Here is a 19215-nt window from a genome sequence, read left to right as displayed (position 1 = left end):
CTGGTTTTTTTTATCAAAGTGCCCTGGGGAGAGGAGCTGTGGGCAGATGGAGGGCTCACCGCCACCCACTTATATATGCCCCTTTGGCTCTAAAAATCACTCCCCCTTCACTTTATGTGCGGCTGGGACAGACTTATTGAAGTCAGGCCTGCCATTGTAAAGTCTATTTAGCTCTTATGGCAAAATTAGACATAATGTGGGAAATGTGTAATTGGATCTCAAAATGCCTTTTTCTTTGGTTAAAAGCAGCTAAGGAAGCCATAAATTTGGAGTTAGACTGTGGTGCTTCAGGAACATAACCCTTCCCTGCAATCCCATGGCTAGTAGCTGCTGGGAGGGGGGAGAATTTGGGCTTTTCTACATGAGACTTTTAATCTGCCACTTTACCGAGACTTCTGATTCCGGATTATTTGTGGGATTAAGATTGGCTCCTTTTTTTCCAGTGGCTTTCTTTCTCTGTTCTTCTGTATGTTCCATTACACAACCACTAGATGGTGTTATGGAAAAGTGGAATTGCAGAAATACACCAGGGTTTCATGCTGCAATTCAGGATATAGCAGACTTTCCTTGTCAGAACCTCCCCACTCCCCCTAAAATGGTTGCAAAGCACAGGAGAGGCCCTGGAGAAAGACGATGCTGTGTAAAGCACCTGCAAACTACCACGAGTGAAGAATCACAAGCGCGCAATAAATGCCTTGTGTAGAAAGGCTCTTTAAGTCAGGGAAATGGTGCAGAATTTTGTTCTGTTTTTTTAGTCCTCTCCCCACACTGTGGCCATGATCTAAATTGCCGTCCCTCCCACAGCCTTTGTAATGTGACAAAGACATGATAACAGATCTCCCATATCTGATTTTACCTTAAATCTACCATAGTGGTATCATATTTATGTGATCGCTTTCCAACAATTTTGGTGTTTTGCATTTTTATACATACATACACACATACATGCGCATGTATGCATGTGTATGTGCACATGGATGTGTATATATATAAATCTTCCTCTAAAGTTGTTAGGATATAGGGCTGGCAATTTCTCTGGAAAAACTAGTTTAATAGAAAGTGTGATCAAATGCTGCCTTAAAACAGAATGAATAACTGCCCACCCTAAAATAGAAATGGATAAATACTGACCTACTAATGAAATAAATGGTGAATAATTTAGTAGGGTAGCCAATCGATTGAGGAACTGGTAGCTGATTACTCTATTGTGATGCTTCGTACACCACTTTGAAGGCTTTTGGCAGCCTAAAAATATAAACATAAAATGGTAACTGTCTACAGAAGAATGGAACAAAGAGGTGGCAGATAGTGCCACCACCATTACCACCAGCAGTCACTGCTGCGCTTGCTCAGCCCTATGCATGATCATCTGGACAGTTTTTGATATGAATGCTGTTTTCAACAGAACCTTATGGGCACCTTAACAAAAATGCTGGAAAGATACCTGCCAAGACAGAAACCTTTAAAAATCAAATTGCATGGGGGGAGAACTAAGGTTGAAAGAAAGGGTACTATTGGCTAGAAAGATTAAGGAATAATGAATTCGGATGCAGTTTACAAAGATTCAATTGAGCATCCACTAATTGTTCATGCCAGTTGTGCATAATTGACATTATTTTGTAAGCAGCGGGAGATAACTCATTGTGCATATTGGTTTAATTACTTACGTCTGACATGTAACATTTTTATGCATAAGTCATCCTTGGCATTCTACAACTTCTATTGGAAATATTTTCATATGGTGAAATACCAAACATTGTGTTTATAAAATAATCTAAAATGTTTCTAAATCTGCAAGACGCATCATGTACATAGATGCACACACATTTGATTTAGATTATACAGCGTGCCAAAATGGCTAAAAATCAGATAAAGCCCATTACAGTATTGAAGACATCAAGAGTCTGTTTGTTCTGGAACAAAGCCATCGCCTTGGTTTTAACACAAGATCACTTGACATATAAATAAGAGCCCTATTAGATTAGTCCAAAAGCCTATCTAGTCCAGCATTCTGTTTCCACAGTGGTCAACCAGATGCCTGTGGGAAGCCCACAAGCAAGACATGAGTGTATTAGCACCCTTCCAATCATGTTCACCAGTAATTGGTATTGAGAGCTATACTGCCTCTGATACTGGAGCTAATACATAGTCATCATGACTAGTAGCCACTGATAGCCTTATCCTCCATGAATTTTTCTAACCGGCTTTTAAAGCTGCCCAAGTTGGCGGCATTCAGTACATTCTGTGGAAGCAAATTTCATAGTTTAACTATGGTCTGATCTACACAAAGGGTTTTTACTGGCATTGTAATGCTTGGCTCCCTGATGCTTCACACAACGCATGCTCCAAACTGCCCTCCTCCTACTATTTCCTCCTCAAAATTCCACTGTTTTCCAAACTATCTTTACGACCCTTTTTCTGGTGCTTGTGGTTTCCATGCGCTACAAAGACATGTGTGTTCCAACCGAGCGGTATTATAACGCTTACTAATAGGAGTGGTTTTAAAGCTTTTCCTGACCCCACCCCTGTCTTTCTCCTCCTCCTTTTGTTCCCTGCTCTTTCCTCACACTGATTTTAATGGGAGCTGTGGGCAGGAAAACCCCCCGCCCTCTTTCTTTCTCACTCAATCTCATATGGCTGCCTAGTAAAACAGCCCCTCATCACTGCAGTCACCGAGGAAAGAGCAGGGAATGAAAGGAGATGGAGGCGAGAGACATGGTGGAGTGGACAGGAGCAGCGGCAAGGGGCCATTTTGCTGTGTGCTGCCATGCAAGAGCACCCCCACACACACACACACACATCCTCCTCTCCTCCTCTGTAATTTTTTTTGTGGTTACCTTTGACTGTACAAGCACAGTTGAGCGGAGCTCTGAATTGTTATTTTAAACCTCTGTTGCTTTGCACCATCAAAAGTGCGCATTCTGTCAGCTAGGTCAAAAATAAAGAAACCAGAAGCAGCAGCATATCCCTCCCACTTCTAGCGCAATCCAAGATCCATAAAGCAACAAGTGGCAAAAACTTGCATTACGAAGTGACACAACTAAATTCACATGATCTTTCAATCTCCTCCCACTTCTCCCGCAATTAGAACACTCTGCAATTTTGTGTGGCAATCAATTGCGTTATAAACACGCTGGATACCGTGCCATATTCATTAGCGTGTGCCTCAATTAAAACAATTGTGCTTGAAGAAATACTGCTACGGCGCTGACTCACACATGGAAGAGGTTCTAGTGTAGATGTCCTCTATGTGCTCTGTGAAGAAGTATTTCCTTACATCTGTCTTGTATCTCACACTATTCAGCTCCACTGGATGATCCTGGGTTCTAGTATTATAAAAGAGGGAGAAGTTTTTCTTCTCCACACCATTTAACATTTTATAAACCTCTATCGTGTCCCCCCACTTCTACAGAACTTTACCCCTTTTGCAGAAGTGTGTTTTTCTGCAAATTACAGTAGTAATTTGCAGAAAAATACACTTCCACAGAAGGGGGAAAGTTCCCAAATTTCGGGAGCAAGCCTCTGGCTTGGCCTGTAAAGATAAGCTGAGGGCGCCATGGGAGTCCATCAGGCCCTAAAAGGGACAGATTTAGCCGCAATGGACATCCCTAGTGGCAGGACATACCTTCATAGAAGCCATATTGATTCTTCTTCAGCAAGACCTGTCCTTGATAAATTGCTTGATAATTTAATCTTTAATAATGTTTTCCACCAATTTACCTGGAACTGATGTTAAGCTAATCAGCCTGTAATTTCCGGGATGCCCCCTTTTAAACTTGGTGTTCTATTAGCCATTCTCCCATCCTCTTGTACAGAGACCAATCTTAGGAACATGTCACATATTTTTGTTAGATGAGCAGCAATTTCTCATTTCAATTCTTTAAGAACTCTCAGATGGATACCATCTGGACCTGGTGATTTGTCTGTTTTCAATTTGTCAATAAGGTCTTAAGAAACTTAATCGCTTGTCACTACTATTAGCTCTTCATACTCCTTTCCTGACAACGTCCGTTCAGGCATGGGTATCTGTCCTACATCTTCTGCAGTGATGACAGACACAAATAATTTATTCAGCTTCTCTGCGATCTCCTTATTCTCTTTTAGTACTCCTTTAATTTCCTTGCCATCCAACAGTCCAACTGCCTCCTTACCCAGCTTTGTGCTTTTGATTATTTTTTTTACATTGTTGGTCTTAACATTTATAGGGATATTCTCCTCAAAATTCGTTTTTGCATCCCTTTTTGCTTGCCTGTATTTCTTTTGTCCACATTTGAGTTCTTTTTTGTTCTCCACATTTGAGAAACAGCAATATCAGAAAGAAGCCTTCTTTTCTCTAATAGTTTCCTTGACACTGCTCATTAACCACACTGGTAACCTCTTGGACATGGTGGTACCTTTCCTGATCTGTGGTATACTACCTGTGTGAGGTTTTAAGTAGCCACTAAGCAGTCTGGAGAGATTTGATCCTCCTGACTTTCTGTTTCAACTTCTTTTTTATCAATCCCCCATTTTTAGAAGCTTCCTCTTTTGAAGTCAAATGTGACTGTGTTGGTCTTCTTGGACAATTTTACACTTATGTATAGATTAAATCAGAAAGCACTCTGGTCAATGTTTCCAATTGTTTCAAAACACCCACATCTCTCACTACATCCTGGATGCCACTTTGGATTAAATTCAGGGTTGCTTTTCCTGTGGTTGATTCCATGACCAATTGTTCTACAGCACAAGCACAGTCATTTAGGGTAACTAGAATTTTTACTTTATTGTGACTAGAAACACTCATTTACATGACTTTTGGACGTACAGAGTGACACCACCCTTCCTATAGAGTTTTTATTCAGAGATAATCATATCCCACCAATTCTCTCCTTTCCACCTGGTTTCTGTTATACCTATTATATCTATGCTCTCCCTTAAAACCAAGCACTCCAGCTCTCCCAATTTCGCTCAGGGTCAATGGTACAAATTGCTCAGCGCCAACAAAACTGCAAATAGCACTCCCTGCCCCCCTCAAAAGGGAGAAGGGGATGAAGGAGACATGTTAGCTCCTGCTGTCTTATCTTTTCCTAGCTCTTGTAGGTCCCTTTCCCATCACCTGTCCCCACTGGAGGCTTCCATTGTTCAGAGGTCTAATCCACAGGATTGCACCAGAAATGATATTTCTGCGGGCTTAAAACTAATCTGACGGAGCACAGGGTTCATATTTTCAAGATGGCATAGGGTACTATGGCAACTAGAGTTAACTGAGTCTGCCTGCTTTCATGCCATAGCTATTTAAAATGGCTGCTGCCACTTTGGTCTCTCAGCCAGGAGATGTCATGGCCTATTATGTTACATCATAATAGGCTATGACATCACTGCTCATGGCATAGCATGCTGAACAGCCAGGAAAAGAGTGACAGTAGGCTATTAAAAATTCATTCATTCATTCATTCATTCATAACATTTTTATACCGCCCTTCATTAAAACTGAATCCAGGGCAGTTTACAAGGTTAAAAAAAGACAATTTAATTTGCATAAAACCATCTTCTTACATTATGATCTCTCATGGTTTGCACACTGGATGAAGAGAATTGGATAAAAAGTTAAGATAAAAACAGATCAGTGAAGCCGCAAATTCATTGTTTATTTTGTTTTAATTTTTTGTAAACTGCCTTGGGGATCCCTTGGGACCAGAAGTGCCAAATATTAAATGTCAAAATAAGAATTCTGAGTGCCAGGGAGGAGGAGTGGAGCATGTGTTTGATCTAGTCCTGGGTTCAGATGTGTTCTTAGCCATGAAGTGCTTACCGGGGGCCTTGTGGAAGTCACTGTTTTTATCACCACCTTACCTCACAAGCTTTCTGGAGCATTATGCCTCTAATACTGCACATATTAAGCTTTCCAGGCCCCAAACTGTGCATATTTAAATATGCACATTTTTTAAAGCTCCCTTTTCTTCTTAAAAAAAAAAAGGCGGCAAAATGGCAAGTGCTCACTGGACGGGGTGGGGTGAGTTTGGGAGGGTGCGAGCAGGGGTGTGTGAGGGCAGGGACTTGGCAGGGCGTCTGCAACATCCCCAATTGGCACCAACAGTGATTCTGTGGAGGAGTCTGCCCCTTTTGAGGTTCTAGTTTGACACTATGCCCTCTTTGATGCAGAATGAAACCACCCCTCCCTTTGCTTCCTATAGAGGATTTATCCTGAATTGGCCATATCCCACTGGTTCTTTCTATTCCACCAGGTTTCTGTTATGCCCACTCTATCTGTGCTCTCCTTTAAAACTAAGCACTCCAGCTCCCCCACAAGGGTGTAAGTGCAGGTAACAGCAAGGCACATCCCTTACTGTTGTTTTCCCTGTATAATCAAAATTGACAAGTAGTAATCAAAGGCTGGAGGCACAGTGTCAGTTTTCAAAGAGTTGGAGATGCTTTGAAACTAACAAAAGATTCTTGTGGCACCTTAAAGACTAACAAATTTATTATGGCACAAGCTTTTGTGGACACTGCTGACTTCACCAGATGCTCAAGATGTGCACACTAGGGATGGCGGAGAATTTCTCCCCGAATCTTCGGGGGGCCAAGCGCCAACGCATTCGGCCCCCCGAAATTGGCAGTGAAATTCTCCGGGGGCCCCCCCCGGGACGGGACTTACCTTTGGCGAATGTCCCTCCCGGCAGCGGGTCCCGGCGGCGTTTCATCGCGGGCGGGGGCGGCGGCTGGTCTCCCGACTGGCTGCCGCCACCGCCATTGCAAAAAAAAAAAAACCTAAAGTAAAAAAACCAAACACATACCCGTGCATAGGCTACGTAACGATTTACGTAGCCTATCACAGCTAGATTTCCAAAGTCAGCCGCGATAGGCTACGTAAATCGTCACGTAGCCTATCACGGGTGACTTTGAAAAAAAAAATGCGCGTACGCAAATGGCGGCGGCCCATGGGCGCCGCCATTTGCGTTCCTTATTTTGGCACGTCTAGTCTACGTAAAGATTTACGTAGACTACGGCGAAAATAAGGGCACGCTTGCGTTGCCCTTATTTTTGCCGTAGTCTACGTAAATCTTTACGTAGACTAGACATGCCAAAATAAGGAACGCAAATGGCGGCGCCCATGGGACGTCACCATTTGCGTACGCGCTTTTTTTTTTCTTCCAAAGTCACCCGTGATAGGCTACGTGACGATTTACGTAGCCTATCACGGTTGACTTTGGAAATCTAGCCGTGATAGGCTACGTAAATCGTCACATAGCCTATCACGGTGTCTTTTTTTTTTTTACTTTTTGTTTCGCGGCCGGGGAGATGGGGCGCTTCTCCCCGGCCTGAATTTCGGCCGGGCGAGGCAGGAAGCCTCCCCCCCGGCCTGAATTTCGGCCAGGCGAGGCGGGAAGCCTCCCCCCCTTTGCCTGAACTTCGGGGGGAAAAGCGAAGTGCCTCCCCCCCACCGCGAAGGCAAGCTGCGAAAAGGTAAGTGACTTTCGTACATCCCTTGTGTACACTCATCCTACTTTCACCTCTTGTAAACAGGTTTTGTAGGTTTTTGCATTTCAAAAACTCTGCAAAGCCTTTTTGACTAGAGGTGACTGTTGGACAAAACAAATGTGTGCATACAGCCAGGGAAGCCACCTCCAACTCTTTCGAAAAAAAACACAAACCCAAAATCTATTCTGTCTCCAGCCTAATTGTCTTTTGTTGTTGTTGTTCAGTCGTTCAGTCGTGTCCGACTCTTCGTGACCCCATGGACCATAGCACGCCAGGCCTTCCTGTCCTGCGCTCTCTCCCGGAGCGTGCTCAAGTTCATATTCATTGCATCCGTGATGCTATCTAGCCATCTCATCCTCTGCCGTCCCCTTCTCCTTTAGCCGTCAGTCTTTCCCAGCATCAGGGTCTTTTCCAGGGAGTTTTCTCTTCGCATTAGGTGGCCAAAATATTGGAGCTTCAGCTTCATTATCTGTCCTTCCAATGAGCACTCAGGGTTGATTTCCTTTAGGATGGACTGATTTGACCTCCTTGCAGTCCAGGGGACTCGTAAGAGTCTTCTCCAGCACCACAGTTCGAAAGCATCAATTCTTCGGCGCTCAGCCTTCCTTATAGTCCAGCTCTCACAGCCATACATTACTACTGGGAAAACCATAGCTTTGATTAGACGGACCTTTGTCGGCAAGGTGATGTCTCTGCTTCTTACTATGCTGTCTAGGTTGGCCATAGCTTTCCTCCCAAGGAGCAAGCGTCTTTTAATTTCATGGCTACAGTCACCGTCTGCGGTGATCTTGGAGCCCAAGAAAGTAAAATCTGTCACTGCTTCCATTTCTTCCCCTTCTATATGCCAGGAAGTGATGGGGCCAGATGCCATGATCTTAGTTTTTGTAATGTTGAGTTTCAAACCAGCTTTTGCACTCTCCTCTTTCACCCTCAACAAGAGGCTCTTGAGATCCTCTTCGCTTTCTGCCATTAGGGTGGTATCATCTGCATATCGGAGGTTGTTGATAATTCTCCCAGCAATCTTAATTCCGACCTCTGATTCATCCAACCCGGCATTTCTCATGATGTACTCTACATATAAGTTAAATAAGCAGGGTGACAATATGCAGCCTTGTCGTACTCCTTTCCCAATTTTGAACCAATTGGTTGTTCCATGTCTGGTTCTTACTGTTGCTTCTTGACCTCGTACAGGTTTCTCAGGAGACAGGTAAGGTGGTCTGGTACTCCCATCACTTTAAGAATTTGCCACAGTTTGTTGTGATCCACACAATCAAAGGCTTTAGCGTAGTCAATGAAGCAGAAATAGACGTTTTTCTGGAATTCTCTTGCTTTCTCCATGATGCAGCGAATGTTGGCGATTTGATCTCTAGTTCCTCTGCCTCTTCGAAACCCAGCTTGTACTTCCGGTAGTTCTCGGTTCGCATACTGCTGAAGCCTAGCTTGTAGGATTTTGAGCATCACCTTGCTGGCATGTGAAATGAGCGCAATGGTGCGGTAGTTTGAACACTCTTTGGCGTTGCCCTTCTTTGGAATTGGAATGTAAACTGACCTTTTCCAGTCTTGTGGCCACTGTTGAGTGTTCCAGATTTGTTGGCATATTGAATGCAGCACTTTAACAGCATCATCTTTTAGGATTTTAAATAGCTCGGCTGGAATACTGTCATCTCCGCTAGCTTTGTTGTTACTAATGCTTCCTAAGGCCCACTTGACTTCACTCTCCAGGATGTCCGGCTCAAGTTCAGTGACCGCACTATCATGGCTATCAGGGACATTCAGATCTTTCCTGTATAGTTCTTCTGTGTATTCTTGCCACCTCTTCTTAATCTCATCTGCTTCTGTTAGGTCCCTGCCTTCTTTGTCCTTTATCATGCCCGTCTTTGCACAAAACGTTCCCTTGAGATCTCCGATTTTCTTGAAGAGATCTCTACTCTTTCCCATTCTGTTGTTTTCCTCGATTTCTTTGCATTGTTCATTTAAGAAGGCCTTCTTGTCTCTCCTTGCTATTCTCTGGAACTCTGCATTCAGTTGGGTATATCTTCCCCTTTCTCCCTTGCTTTTCGCTTCCCTTCTTTCGTGAGCTACTTGTAAAGCCTCATCAGACAGCCACTTTGCTTTCTTGCATTTCTTTTTCTTTGGGATGGATTTCGTTGCTGCCTCCTGAACAATGTTACGGACCTCCGTCCATAGTTCCTCAGGCACTCTGTCTATCAGTTCTAATCCCTGAAATCTATTCCTCACCTCCACTGTATATTCATCAGGGATATGATTTTGGTCATACCTGAACTGTTTAGTGGTTTTCCCGACGTTCTTCAATTTAAGCCGAAATTTTGCAAGAAGCAGCTCATGATCTGAGCCACAGTCAGCTCCAGGTCTTGTTTTTACTGACTGTATGGAGCTTCTCCATCTTTGGCTGCAAAGGACATAATCAATCTGATTTCGATATTGACCATCTGGTGACGTCCATGTGTAGAGTCGCCTCTTGTGCTGTTGGAAAAGAGTGTTTGCTATGATCAGCGTGTTCTCTTGGCAAAACTCTATTAGCTTTTGTCCTGCTTCATTTTGTACACCAAGGCCATGCCTGCCTGTTATCCCGGTGATTTCTTGACTTCCTATTTTAGCATTCTAATCCCCTATGATGAAGAGGACATCTTTTTTTGGTGTTAGTTCTAGAAGGTGTTGTAGGTCTTCATAGAACCGATCAACCTCCGCTTCTTCGGCCTCAGTGGTTGGGGCATAGACTTGAATTACTGTGATGTTGAATGGTTTGCCTTGGATTCGTACTGAGATCATTCTATCATTTTTAAGATTGTACCCCAGTACTGCTTTTCCCACCCTTTTGTTGACTATGAGTGCTACTCCATTTCTTCTAAGGGATTCTTGCCCACAATAGTAGATATGATGGTCACCTGAATTAAATTCGCCCATGCCTGTCCATTTTAGTTCGCTGATTCCCAAGATGTCGATGTTCAAACTTGCCATCTCAAGTTTGACCACCTCCAGCTTACCTTGATTCATTGATCTGACATCCCAGGTTCCTAAACAATATTGTTCTTTACAGCATCGGATTTTCTTTTCACCACCAGACACATCCACAGCTGAGTGTCCTTTCGGCTTTGGCCCAGCCGCTTCACTCTTTCTGGCGCTACTTGGAAATACCCTCTGCTCTTCCCCAGTAGCATATTGGACACCTTCCGACCTGAGGGGCTCATCTTCCGGCGTCATATCTTTTAGCCTTGTGATACGTTCCATGGGGTTTTCTTGGCAAGAATACTGGAGTGGGTTGCCATTTCTTTAGGGCCCCCATTTCCAGAGTGTCTTACTCCAAGTTTTGTTTGATCCTCACAGACTCCCAGGCTATTTCTGAGCCCAATTCAAGCTGGTTACCACATTTAAAGCCCTAAACAATTTAGGACCAGGAAACTCAACGGATTGCCTTCTCTGACATGAACTTGCCATTAAGATCTTTAACAGAGTCCTTGCTCTGTGTCCCACAACAAAAATAGGGGCAGTTACTGCATGGAACAGGGCCTTCTTGGTTGCGGCACCCAGGCTTTGGAACTCTCTATCTTGCAAAGCTCATCCTGCTCCTTTGTTATTAGCTTTTTATGATCTGATGAAGACTTGCAATTCCAACAAGCTTTTGCTCTAGGGTAGCTATCTCCCCCTAATCAGTCTGCTATATCTTTTTTCTTTTTCTTTGCTACCATTGCTTTTGCTTTTTGGAGTGTGATTCCTGATTTTGTTTTATTGCAGTTGTATTCTTTCACCATGAAGATTTTTAGTTTGTTGTTATTTTAATTGCAATTATCTTATTTGTACTGTAATGTTTAACTAGATGTAAGCTGTTTTTGGAGCCTTATAAAAAGTGCCTTATAAATTTAAATCTAAAAATAAAAGTGTGAGTGTGGGCTGTACCAATTCATACTATAGGTGGGCGGGGGGGTCACATGATCAAATGCTCTCGCATAAAAATATTAATAATATTAATAATATTTAACTTTTGTATAGCACTTCCAAATGTTCAAAGCACTTGACAAAGAACAAGGCAGATTAATTTTATCCTCATATGTATACCAACTGGATTTTGTAAATACTTTTAGCTGTGTTGTTTATTACAGGTATTTTATTGAGGGTTTTATTTTCTCTCTCTCTGTCCCTCTTTATTTATTTGTAAGGTGCTTTGTGAAAAGACTTTCCAAGAGGCAGAGCTTATACTCCCCAAAATAAATAATAAATAAAGACTGCAGTTGGGGGACTGAAGCAGAGAGAGAATCACTTCCCTATGGCTGCCTAGTGAATTTGTGGCAGAGGTCAGATTCAAACTAGGAATTTCCTGATTCTGAAGTTAGCCTCTCAATCAGTATATTACATCAGCTCTCCACAAAATTCCCTCCACACAGAACACTAACATGACAGAGAAAAGAGTTGTAGGCTTGCCTTTTCCCCAACTTGCCAGTTTTCTCTATTTTTTATACAGAAGAATTCCATCATGTGAGCCCACACACCTGCGATCTGGAGTGGTACACCCCAGACACAGATTTACTTCCTCAATGGGAACTAGACTAAAGGAACCAGCTCAAAAGCAGCACTGGATATTTGTCTAGATCAGCAAAATGTGTAAAGCCTGGTCAGCAACTAGTTTTCTAGAGGGCTACTTAAAGGGGAGAGTATGGCATGGTGGGCCAAGACTCTACACCACCTGATATGGCCTGGCAACAAGCCTTTTTACCACCTCCAGAACCCCCTTTTTCTTCTAGAGGGCTGTGTGGAACAGCCTTCCCCAACCTGTCCCCTTCCAGATGTTGGACTACAATTCCCAACACATCTGGAGGGTTCCAGGCTGCAGAAGGCTAGTGTAGAACCTAGGGCTGGATTTGACCCAGTGGGCTCCAATTACTGACCCTTGGTCACACCTGTTTCTATCCATTTTTTCATGTCTTTAGCCAGCACGTATTCTACTTTTTGAAGAATTCCTTCCATTACTAGAGGAGACTGCTGCAAAAATATAAAAGGCAGGCTCATAAGGTTCTATGATTATAAACTTGGCCTCCTCTTCAAAGTTCTCCCAATCACTTCAATGTAAAGGAAGCCTACATGTTTTAAATGAGCCCTGAAGTCATCTTGTGATGGGCTTTGAACACAACAGACATGGTAACAAATTCAAAGTTATGCTGTTGTCACCAGCTAAAGCAGAATAATGGACTGAAAGCATTTCCTGGTTTGATGAGCAATCCCTTAAACCTTGACAAAATATTTTTTATGACTTGAAGGCTTACCTTGAAAGAAGCTTTTGACTCTAAGGTAACTGACACTGAGACGCAAGATGGAGAGTTTGTCCAGTTTAGATACTATGTCTGGTGGGAAAGGCAGGAGGCTTGCCAGATGATCTAGTTCAGCATTCAAGCGGTCTCTATGTCTCTTTGAAGGATTAGACTTCCCATTCCCAAGTGCGGGCCTCCTGTTTGTGGAGAAAACATGTTACCAAGGCCCAGCTTCTTGAACCCATATAGGCAATGGCAGTTTTCATTATCTACTTTCAAATACAGAAAGAGGAAGAACTATGGCCTCCTCTGTTAACCAGATTTCAACTCAGCAGAGTTATACTGCTATGTGGTAAGGATAAACAAGATGCAAAAAGACTGTTTCTTTTGACATAGCTGAAAGATTTGGAACGATAACCTGTGGGGACCAAAATGAGCTATGGCTATGCTTTATACCATTTGCAAAATTAATCTTACTGAGTATGTAAACTGGGGGTGTTATGTACAAATGGATTGAAGGGCCAACCCTTCCCCCTGTGGTGAATGCCTAAAGGCTGCCCCCCACCTTTTCCCAGAAAGGTCACCAATTTTGATGAAGGGCAGTGGTAAACCAGTTGTTACCTTCCAAAAACACCCCTCAGTATGTAACCTCAATGTGTACCACTTTCCACATCTTGTATCCCCAAATCCCTTCATAAACACTTCCACTGCCTCCAATCCTCACTTCCTGCAGGTTCCACCTCTCCAACAACTAAGTCCCTTACCCATGTCACTGTTTGCCTTCCAATCCTGTGAGCCTATACATCCCTGTCATCTAACTCTCCTCCAGGCCATGGGTTATTTGGGGGTTGTTTCCAAACAAGGCATGCCACCTGGGTTCAGACGACACGACAAAGCCATGCCCAGGCAGGTAATTAGAGAAATGGTGCCCAGCACACACAGGGGATTAAAACAAGCCACCATGGCTTATTTAAGGAGTCGTATGGCTTTTTTTTTGTCTAAACCTGCATAGGACTGTGCTTTAAGCCTTATGTTAAGGGTCTGTGGTAACATTTTTATTTAAGCCACAGTGGCTTGGTTGATCATGTGAATCAGCCTCTCCCACTTTTTCTCTTTAATTTTAAATTAGTCATGTAGATGAAAGGAGTGCAGAGAGTATAGGAGAATGGAGTGCAGTGCATCGGAACAGAGTACAGGATTTGAAGTATGCCATATCTGCAACCAAAGGGTTAGGATTAAAAATGGGGGATGGTGGTGGTAGCAGACACGGTGGCTTGTTAGAACATGTGAACGAGGTCACTATCAGCCATTGCTGAAGGCCAAACTACACATGACGTGATTTTTATCGGGACCACAGCATATGGGAAGGGATGGTTTAACCCTTTCCTCTCCAGTTGTGATCCCAGCAAAAATCCTCGCATGCCTGCAATTAAATAATTAAGAGTAATTAAATAAAGAAAAAAACAGACGGAGCTGCTAATAATGCATTCCTTCAGTAAGTTGTATGGAGTGTGGCAGTGGTGCTTCTGGCTATACCAGAGACTCCAAAGGGCCTGATAAAACTCCGGGGTCTTCTATTAGACATCCCTGATGTAAATTATATGGGATATCACCTGGGCAAACACCTAGACAGTCACTCTTCTATTCTTATCTACTCTCTCAGACACAGAAAGCATTTTATATTAATTAACCTCTCTGGTTAATGAAGACGGTTTCAGTTATAAAATAAGTATCTGCAGAATTCAGATTAGTGATGAATGGAGAATAAATATTATTTGTGCTGCAAAAAGATATATTTCCCATCACCAAACTTTGTTACTGGCTACTTTGGAACAGTGACTGAATATATTTCAATCTTGCTAAAATTGATTTAAAGATGCAAGCCTATGTTTAGACACAGCTGGCTGGGGAATGCTGGGAGTTGGAGGGCTTTTTTCTGTCTAAACATGCATAGGTCTGTGCCCTAACCCTTATGTTAAAGGGTTAGTGGTAACATTTTTAAGATAAAGGAGGCGACACTGGGCAGAATCCAACGGGGCACTTACACCCCCGCTGATTCCCTTCCACCCCGCCGATTCCCTTCCGCAAGCAGTAGGTCCCGCCAATTCTGTTGCACAAGTGGGTCCCATTGCTTACACAAAGGAGATTTAGTGCTTCCTAGAGGAAGCCCAGAAACAGCAGAAATGCTTGTTTCTGAAAGGAGGAGGTAGGTCCGTGGAGCTCCCTTATGTAAGCTCCACCGCCCTGCCTCCTTCCAGAAACGAGTATTTCCGGAAGCGCTAAATCAACATTTGGAAAAAGTCCAAGCATTTTTCTTGCATCGTATTTTGGGGGTACCTAATTGTGTAGGATATGCAGCCATGTGTTTGGAAATGGGCATTGGATCTGTCGAAACTAGAACGTGGGCCCAGGCACTAAAATGTTGGTTATGTCTGCATTTTTCTTCACCAGCTTCTAGTTTCGTATATTCTATGCTAGAAGACACAAAATTCTAGTAAATGGTCCCAAATACTTTTACATAAAATTAGCTCAATTGGTGTTTTGTTGGAATCCCTTCTTATGCTTGAGCAACAACAAGCCTCCTAACTTCTGATCCAGAGATTATATGATATTGAAAGACAGGATCTGTACTCTCTGGCTAACAGAACTTGTTCTCCAATGGCCCATGGGATTCTGCCCAGTTATGGGATCTCACCTTCTTATTTGACATCTCTTAGGAATATACAAGCTCAGAGAGCATTTATACTTGCAAGACTAAATGTTCTACCAACAGTAGTGCTCCAGGGCAGATTTCTGAAAATTCCTCTTCAAAACAGATTGTGTCCATGCAAAGCAGGACTTTGACACATGTACTTTTATACTGTAATTTTTACTCTGATTTGATACACCGCATAATTTATCCTCTTCTGACCAACTTCCCAGGCCATCCAGATGAAAGATTGGTAATCAACTGTCCCACATGTCACTGAACAGGTGGCTAATTTCTTTCTAATCTTTCTAATTTCTTTATGTGTCCAGTACCACCAAGTCTGAATAGAGATACACATTATCAGGGTGGGAGAGAGTTTTCTGAAACAAAGGGGGAAATATTTGGCCCACAATATATTTTATACCAATGCAGAGCAGTGGACAGTGGTAAACTTCAACTGTGTTGCCAAACCCCCACTCAGTCATGAAGGTTAGTGGGTGACCTTGGACAATTCACTAGTTCTTACTGTAATATAACTCAACAAGGAAGTTGTGGGGATAAAATAGGACAGTGGGAGAGAAAGAACGTATGGTTCCCTGAACTTGCTGGAGGAAGGGAGATAGACAGACAGACAGATATCTTATGTCAAAGGGTTGTTGTGAGAATAAAATGGAATAAATAATAGGCAGGTTAAAAAATGATAACACTTAACTGTTTTTGAACGGGTTTCCGTCTTTTCCTTCCAGCATACAGGCATTCTCCTGGTGGAATCATTGTCCTGACATGGAAGCTGAAAAGCATATCCCATTAGATTCAATTAAAGCCAGCACTTCTTCCAAAGCTGTGCCCTTATAAAGATCTATGATACAGAGGCTCTCTTCATTACTGAACTGACCAAACTGGTGTAAGCCAATTTCCTAGTTTAATATTGTATATAAAACATTCGTGTGTGTGTGTGTGTGTGTGTGTGTGTGTGTAATATGATTTTAAGTAGTTAAAATGCATATTCATTTTGGAGATGGCCAGCTGGAAGCTTGCATACTGGATATGGCCCCCAAGGCCATTTTACCTGGCCCTGAAGACCCTCCCCAAACTTCAATCTAAAGTGGGTCCACATAAAAAATGCTTTAAGTTACAAGAAATAAAGATGCTCCACACATTATTGTTACATCTCCATTTTGGATTTTTTTAATGCAACATGCATGTAATATGTATTTGTACAAATGTGTACCGTAAGTGGGAAGACCTTAATTGCGAAATAATGAAATCTTGCAATTAAAGAGCCTGCAGACATGTGAGGAAGTTAGTTTCTGAAATGGAATGCACCTCTCGCCCCCAGGGCACTGTCTGGAGAACAGCAGTGGCCCAAAGAACACAGAGGCTGGTCATCCTTAATTATTATTATTTATTTCTGTATCCCAGAAAGCCTGTGACCACACATCTGAACCCAGGACTAGGTCAAACACACGCTCTCCTCCTTCTCCCTGGCTCTCAGAATTTTTATTTTGACATTTAATATTTTGCACTTCTGGTCCCAAGGGATCCCCAAGGCAGTTTACAAAAAATTAAAACAATATAGACAAAAAAATTGCGACTTCACCAATCTGTTTTTATCTTAACTTTTTATCCAGTTCTCTTCATCCAGTGTGCAAACCATGAGTTATCATAATGTAAGAAGATGGTTTTATTCAAATTAAATTGTCTTTTTTTAACCTTGTAAACTGCCCTGGCTTCAGTTTTGATGAAGGGCGGTATAAAAATGTTATAAATGAATGAATGAATGAATTTTTAAAAGCCTACTACCACTCTTTTCCTGGCTGTTCAGCATGCTATGCCATGAGCAGTGATGTCATAGCCTATTATGATGTAACATAATAGGCCATGACATCTCCTGGCTGAGTGACCAAAGTGGCAGCAGCCATTTTAAATAGCTATGGCATGAAAGCAGGCAGACTCAGTTAACTCTAGTTGCCATAGTGCCCTATGCCATCTTGAAAATATGAACACTATGCTCTGCCAGAGTAGTTTTAAGCCCTCAGAAATATCATTTCTGGTGCAATCCTGTGGATTAGACCCCTGAACAATGGAAGCCTCCATTAAGGAATGAGAACAGGTGATGGGAAAGGGACCTACAGGAGCTAGAAAAAGGTAAGGCGGCAGGAGCTAACATGTCTCCTTCACCCCTTCCCTCTTCTGAGGGGGGCAGTGAATACTGTTTACAGGTTTTGTTGGCTTGGAGCAATTAGTACCACATGGTCATGCCAATATGGAAGGAGGGAACAGCCTTGTGGGCTATGAAGCCTCGGAGGGATGATCCCACTGATGCTGGGATTCTGTCAGCTCAAAGGAGAGAAATTTAGTAGGAGTTTAACCCCCAAGCCAGCTAGAAGCCTGCCAAGTTAGCCCTACCATCTTGTGTCAAACTGGAGGAAGCGACAGCATTTTCTGTCCCACATGAAGCAAGGCGCTTTCATCTTTGCTTATTTCAAACAGCATAGAAACTGGGAAAATCAACATCCACTTTATTCAACTACTACTATCTGGCATCCAGTAGAAGCTGAGATCAGGAGAGAAAATGTACTGGTCCCACAATTCCCATAGGGTTCTGAATCTTTCTGGCCATGGAGACTGACCAGCAACCCTGCATTAAGGGAAGAGGCTTGGCAGGAGAGATGACTGACTGATTCTCTGCAAAGTTACGTTTTAAGACATGAATATAGAATGCTGCTCTCAGCCCTGAAGCCTGTTCCTGGTGTAGTCAGACCTGGGCACGGCCATACACGCATCAGTTACATCATGATTGTAATGTGCTGTACATGGGGCTTCCCTTGAAAACCACCCAGAAGCTTCACAGTTGGTGCAGAATGGCCTGCTAAAATTTTGACAGGGGCCAAATGGGGTTATCATGTGACCTCGTTATTGTACAAGTTGCACTGGCTGCCAGTTCGTTTCTGAATGCAAGTCAATGTGCTGGTTATCACCTTTAATGTTTTTTTTTATGGCTTGCAATAAAGAAGTTTAAAAACTATAAAAGCTACACACAAAATGTATAGTTCCACCTGAAGTCTAACAGCTTACCTTGCCAAGCTGCAGGTGTAACACTGAGACAGTAAGTTGACTGCTGTCTTCAGATACAATGGTTTTTATCTTCAAATACTTTGCATCGGGTTTTTCTTTAAAAGACACTGTAATTACTCTTCAGTGCTATGGCTCATAGGGTAATTCCATGTCAGTGCAAGTATTTCATTAGCTGTCCATGAAAAAAAACCAGTGATCTGAGAATGATAGATATTTTAGATTGTATACAGCATGTAGATTTAAAGACTTTTAAAACTTGGAAATCTTTATAAAACTTGGAATATGTTGGCATTCTCAGAGTAAATGAAACTTATCATGGGGTGGGTTTGAGTCTGGCTGCAAATAAGAATACAAAAAATTACCAGCCAATTTGCAGCAGGGTGACATCCCCAAAAACCGAAACCCCAGTGGTTGTGTTCTCATGCAGTGGGAATAATCCTGGCTTACTGCCATCAAGCTGTGCACTGAGGCACACAGCTCATTTGTGCCTGGCTTGGCTCTTCCCACTAGTGAAACCTGCTAAACCGATCAAGAATCAGAAGCACACCATTCTGTCTGGACCCAGGTCCTTGGTTGTTTGCACCTTTCACAAGCCAGGATTGAAAACCAGGGTTTGTTCTTGGCTTACAAATTTTGCCTTGCAAAAGGTGCAACAAGCCAGGAGCCTCATTTCACACAACACGGTAAGCTTTTGATTTTTGATTAAGCTAACCCAACTTCCTCAACCTG

The 19215-nt window shown here is 42.7% G+C and overlaps 2 protein-coding genes across 3 annotated transcripts in view; both read right to left on the bottom strand.

Annotated features, from left to right (window-relative positions):
* The window catches only part of AHRR (aryl hydrocarbon receptor repressor), a 77496-nt gene that overhangs the window by 48921 nt on the left and 9360 nt on the right, over positions 1-19215 (bottom strand). Inside the window, exons 2-4 of one of the 2 annotated variants that reach the window (XM_084857649.1) lie at positions 18487-18658; positions 16121-16198; positions 12735-12916 (exon numbers count right to left, since the gene is read on the bottom strand). In XM_084857649.1, the coding sequence (XP_084713775.1) occupies positions 12735-12916; positions 16121-16182 (244 nt within the window). In that variant the 5' untranslated portion in view covers positions 16183-16198; positions 18487-18658. Of the gene's footprint in view, positions 1-12734; positions 12917-16120; positions 16199-18486; positions 18659-19215 lie in introns of those variants that run through there. The other variant, XM_084857650.1, reaches the window with a different exon arrangement.
* MSANTD3 (Myb/SANT DNA binding domain containing 3) overlaps positions 18627-19215 on the bottom strand; it is a 37447-nt gene continuing 36858 nt past the window's right edge. Inside the window, exon 4 of the mRNA XM_084857653.1 lies at positions 18627-18683. The gene's annotated coding sequence lies outside the window, so the exon portion shown is untranslated. The remainder of the gene's footprint in view (positions 18684-19215) is intronic.

The sequence above is a fragment of the Heloderma suspectum genome, chromosome 5 (genome assembly GCF_057233095.1).
Source record: "Heloderma suspectum isolate Gila_16-S chromosome 5, 16-S_ref, whole genome shotgun sequence".
Taxonomy (NCBI): Eukaryota; Metazoa; Chordata; class Lepidosauria; order Squamata; family Helodermatidae; genus Heloderma; species Heloderma suspectum.
This window is presented reverse-complemented; position numbering and strand designations above follow the sequence as displayed.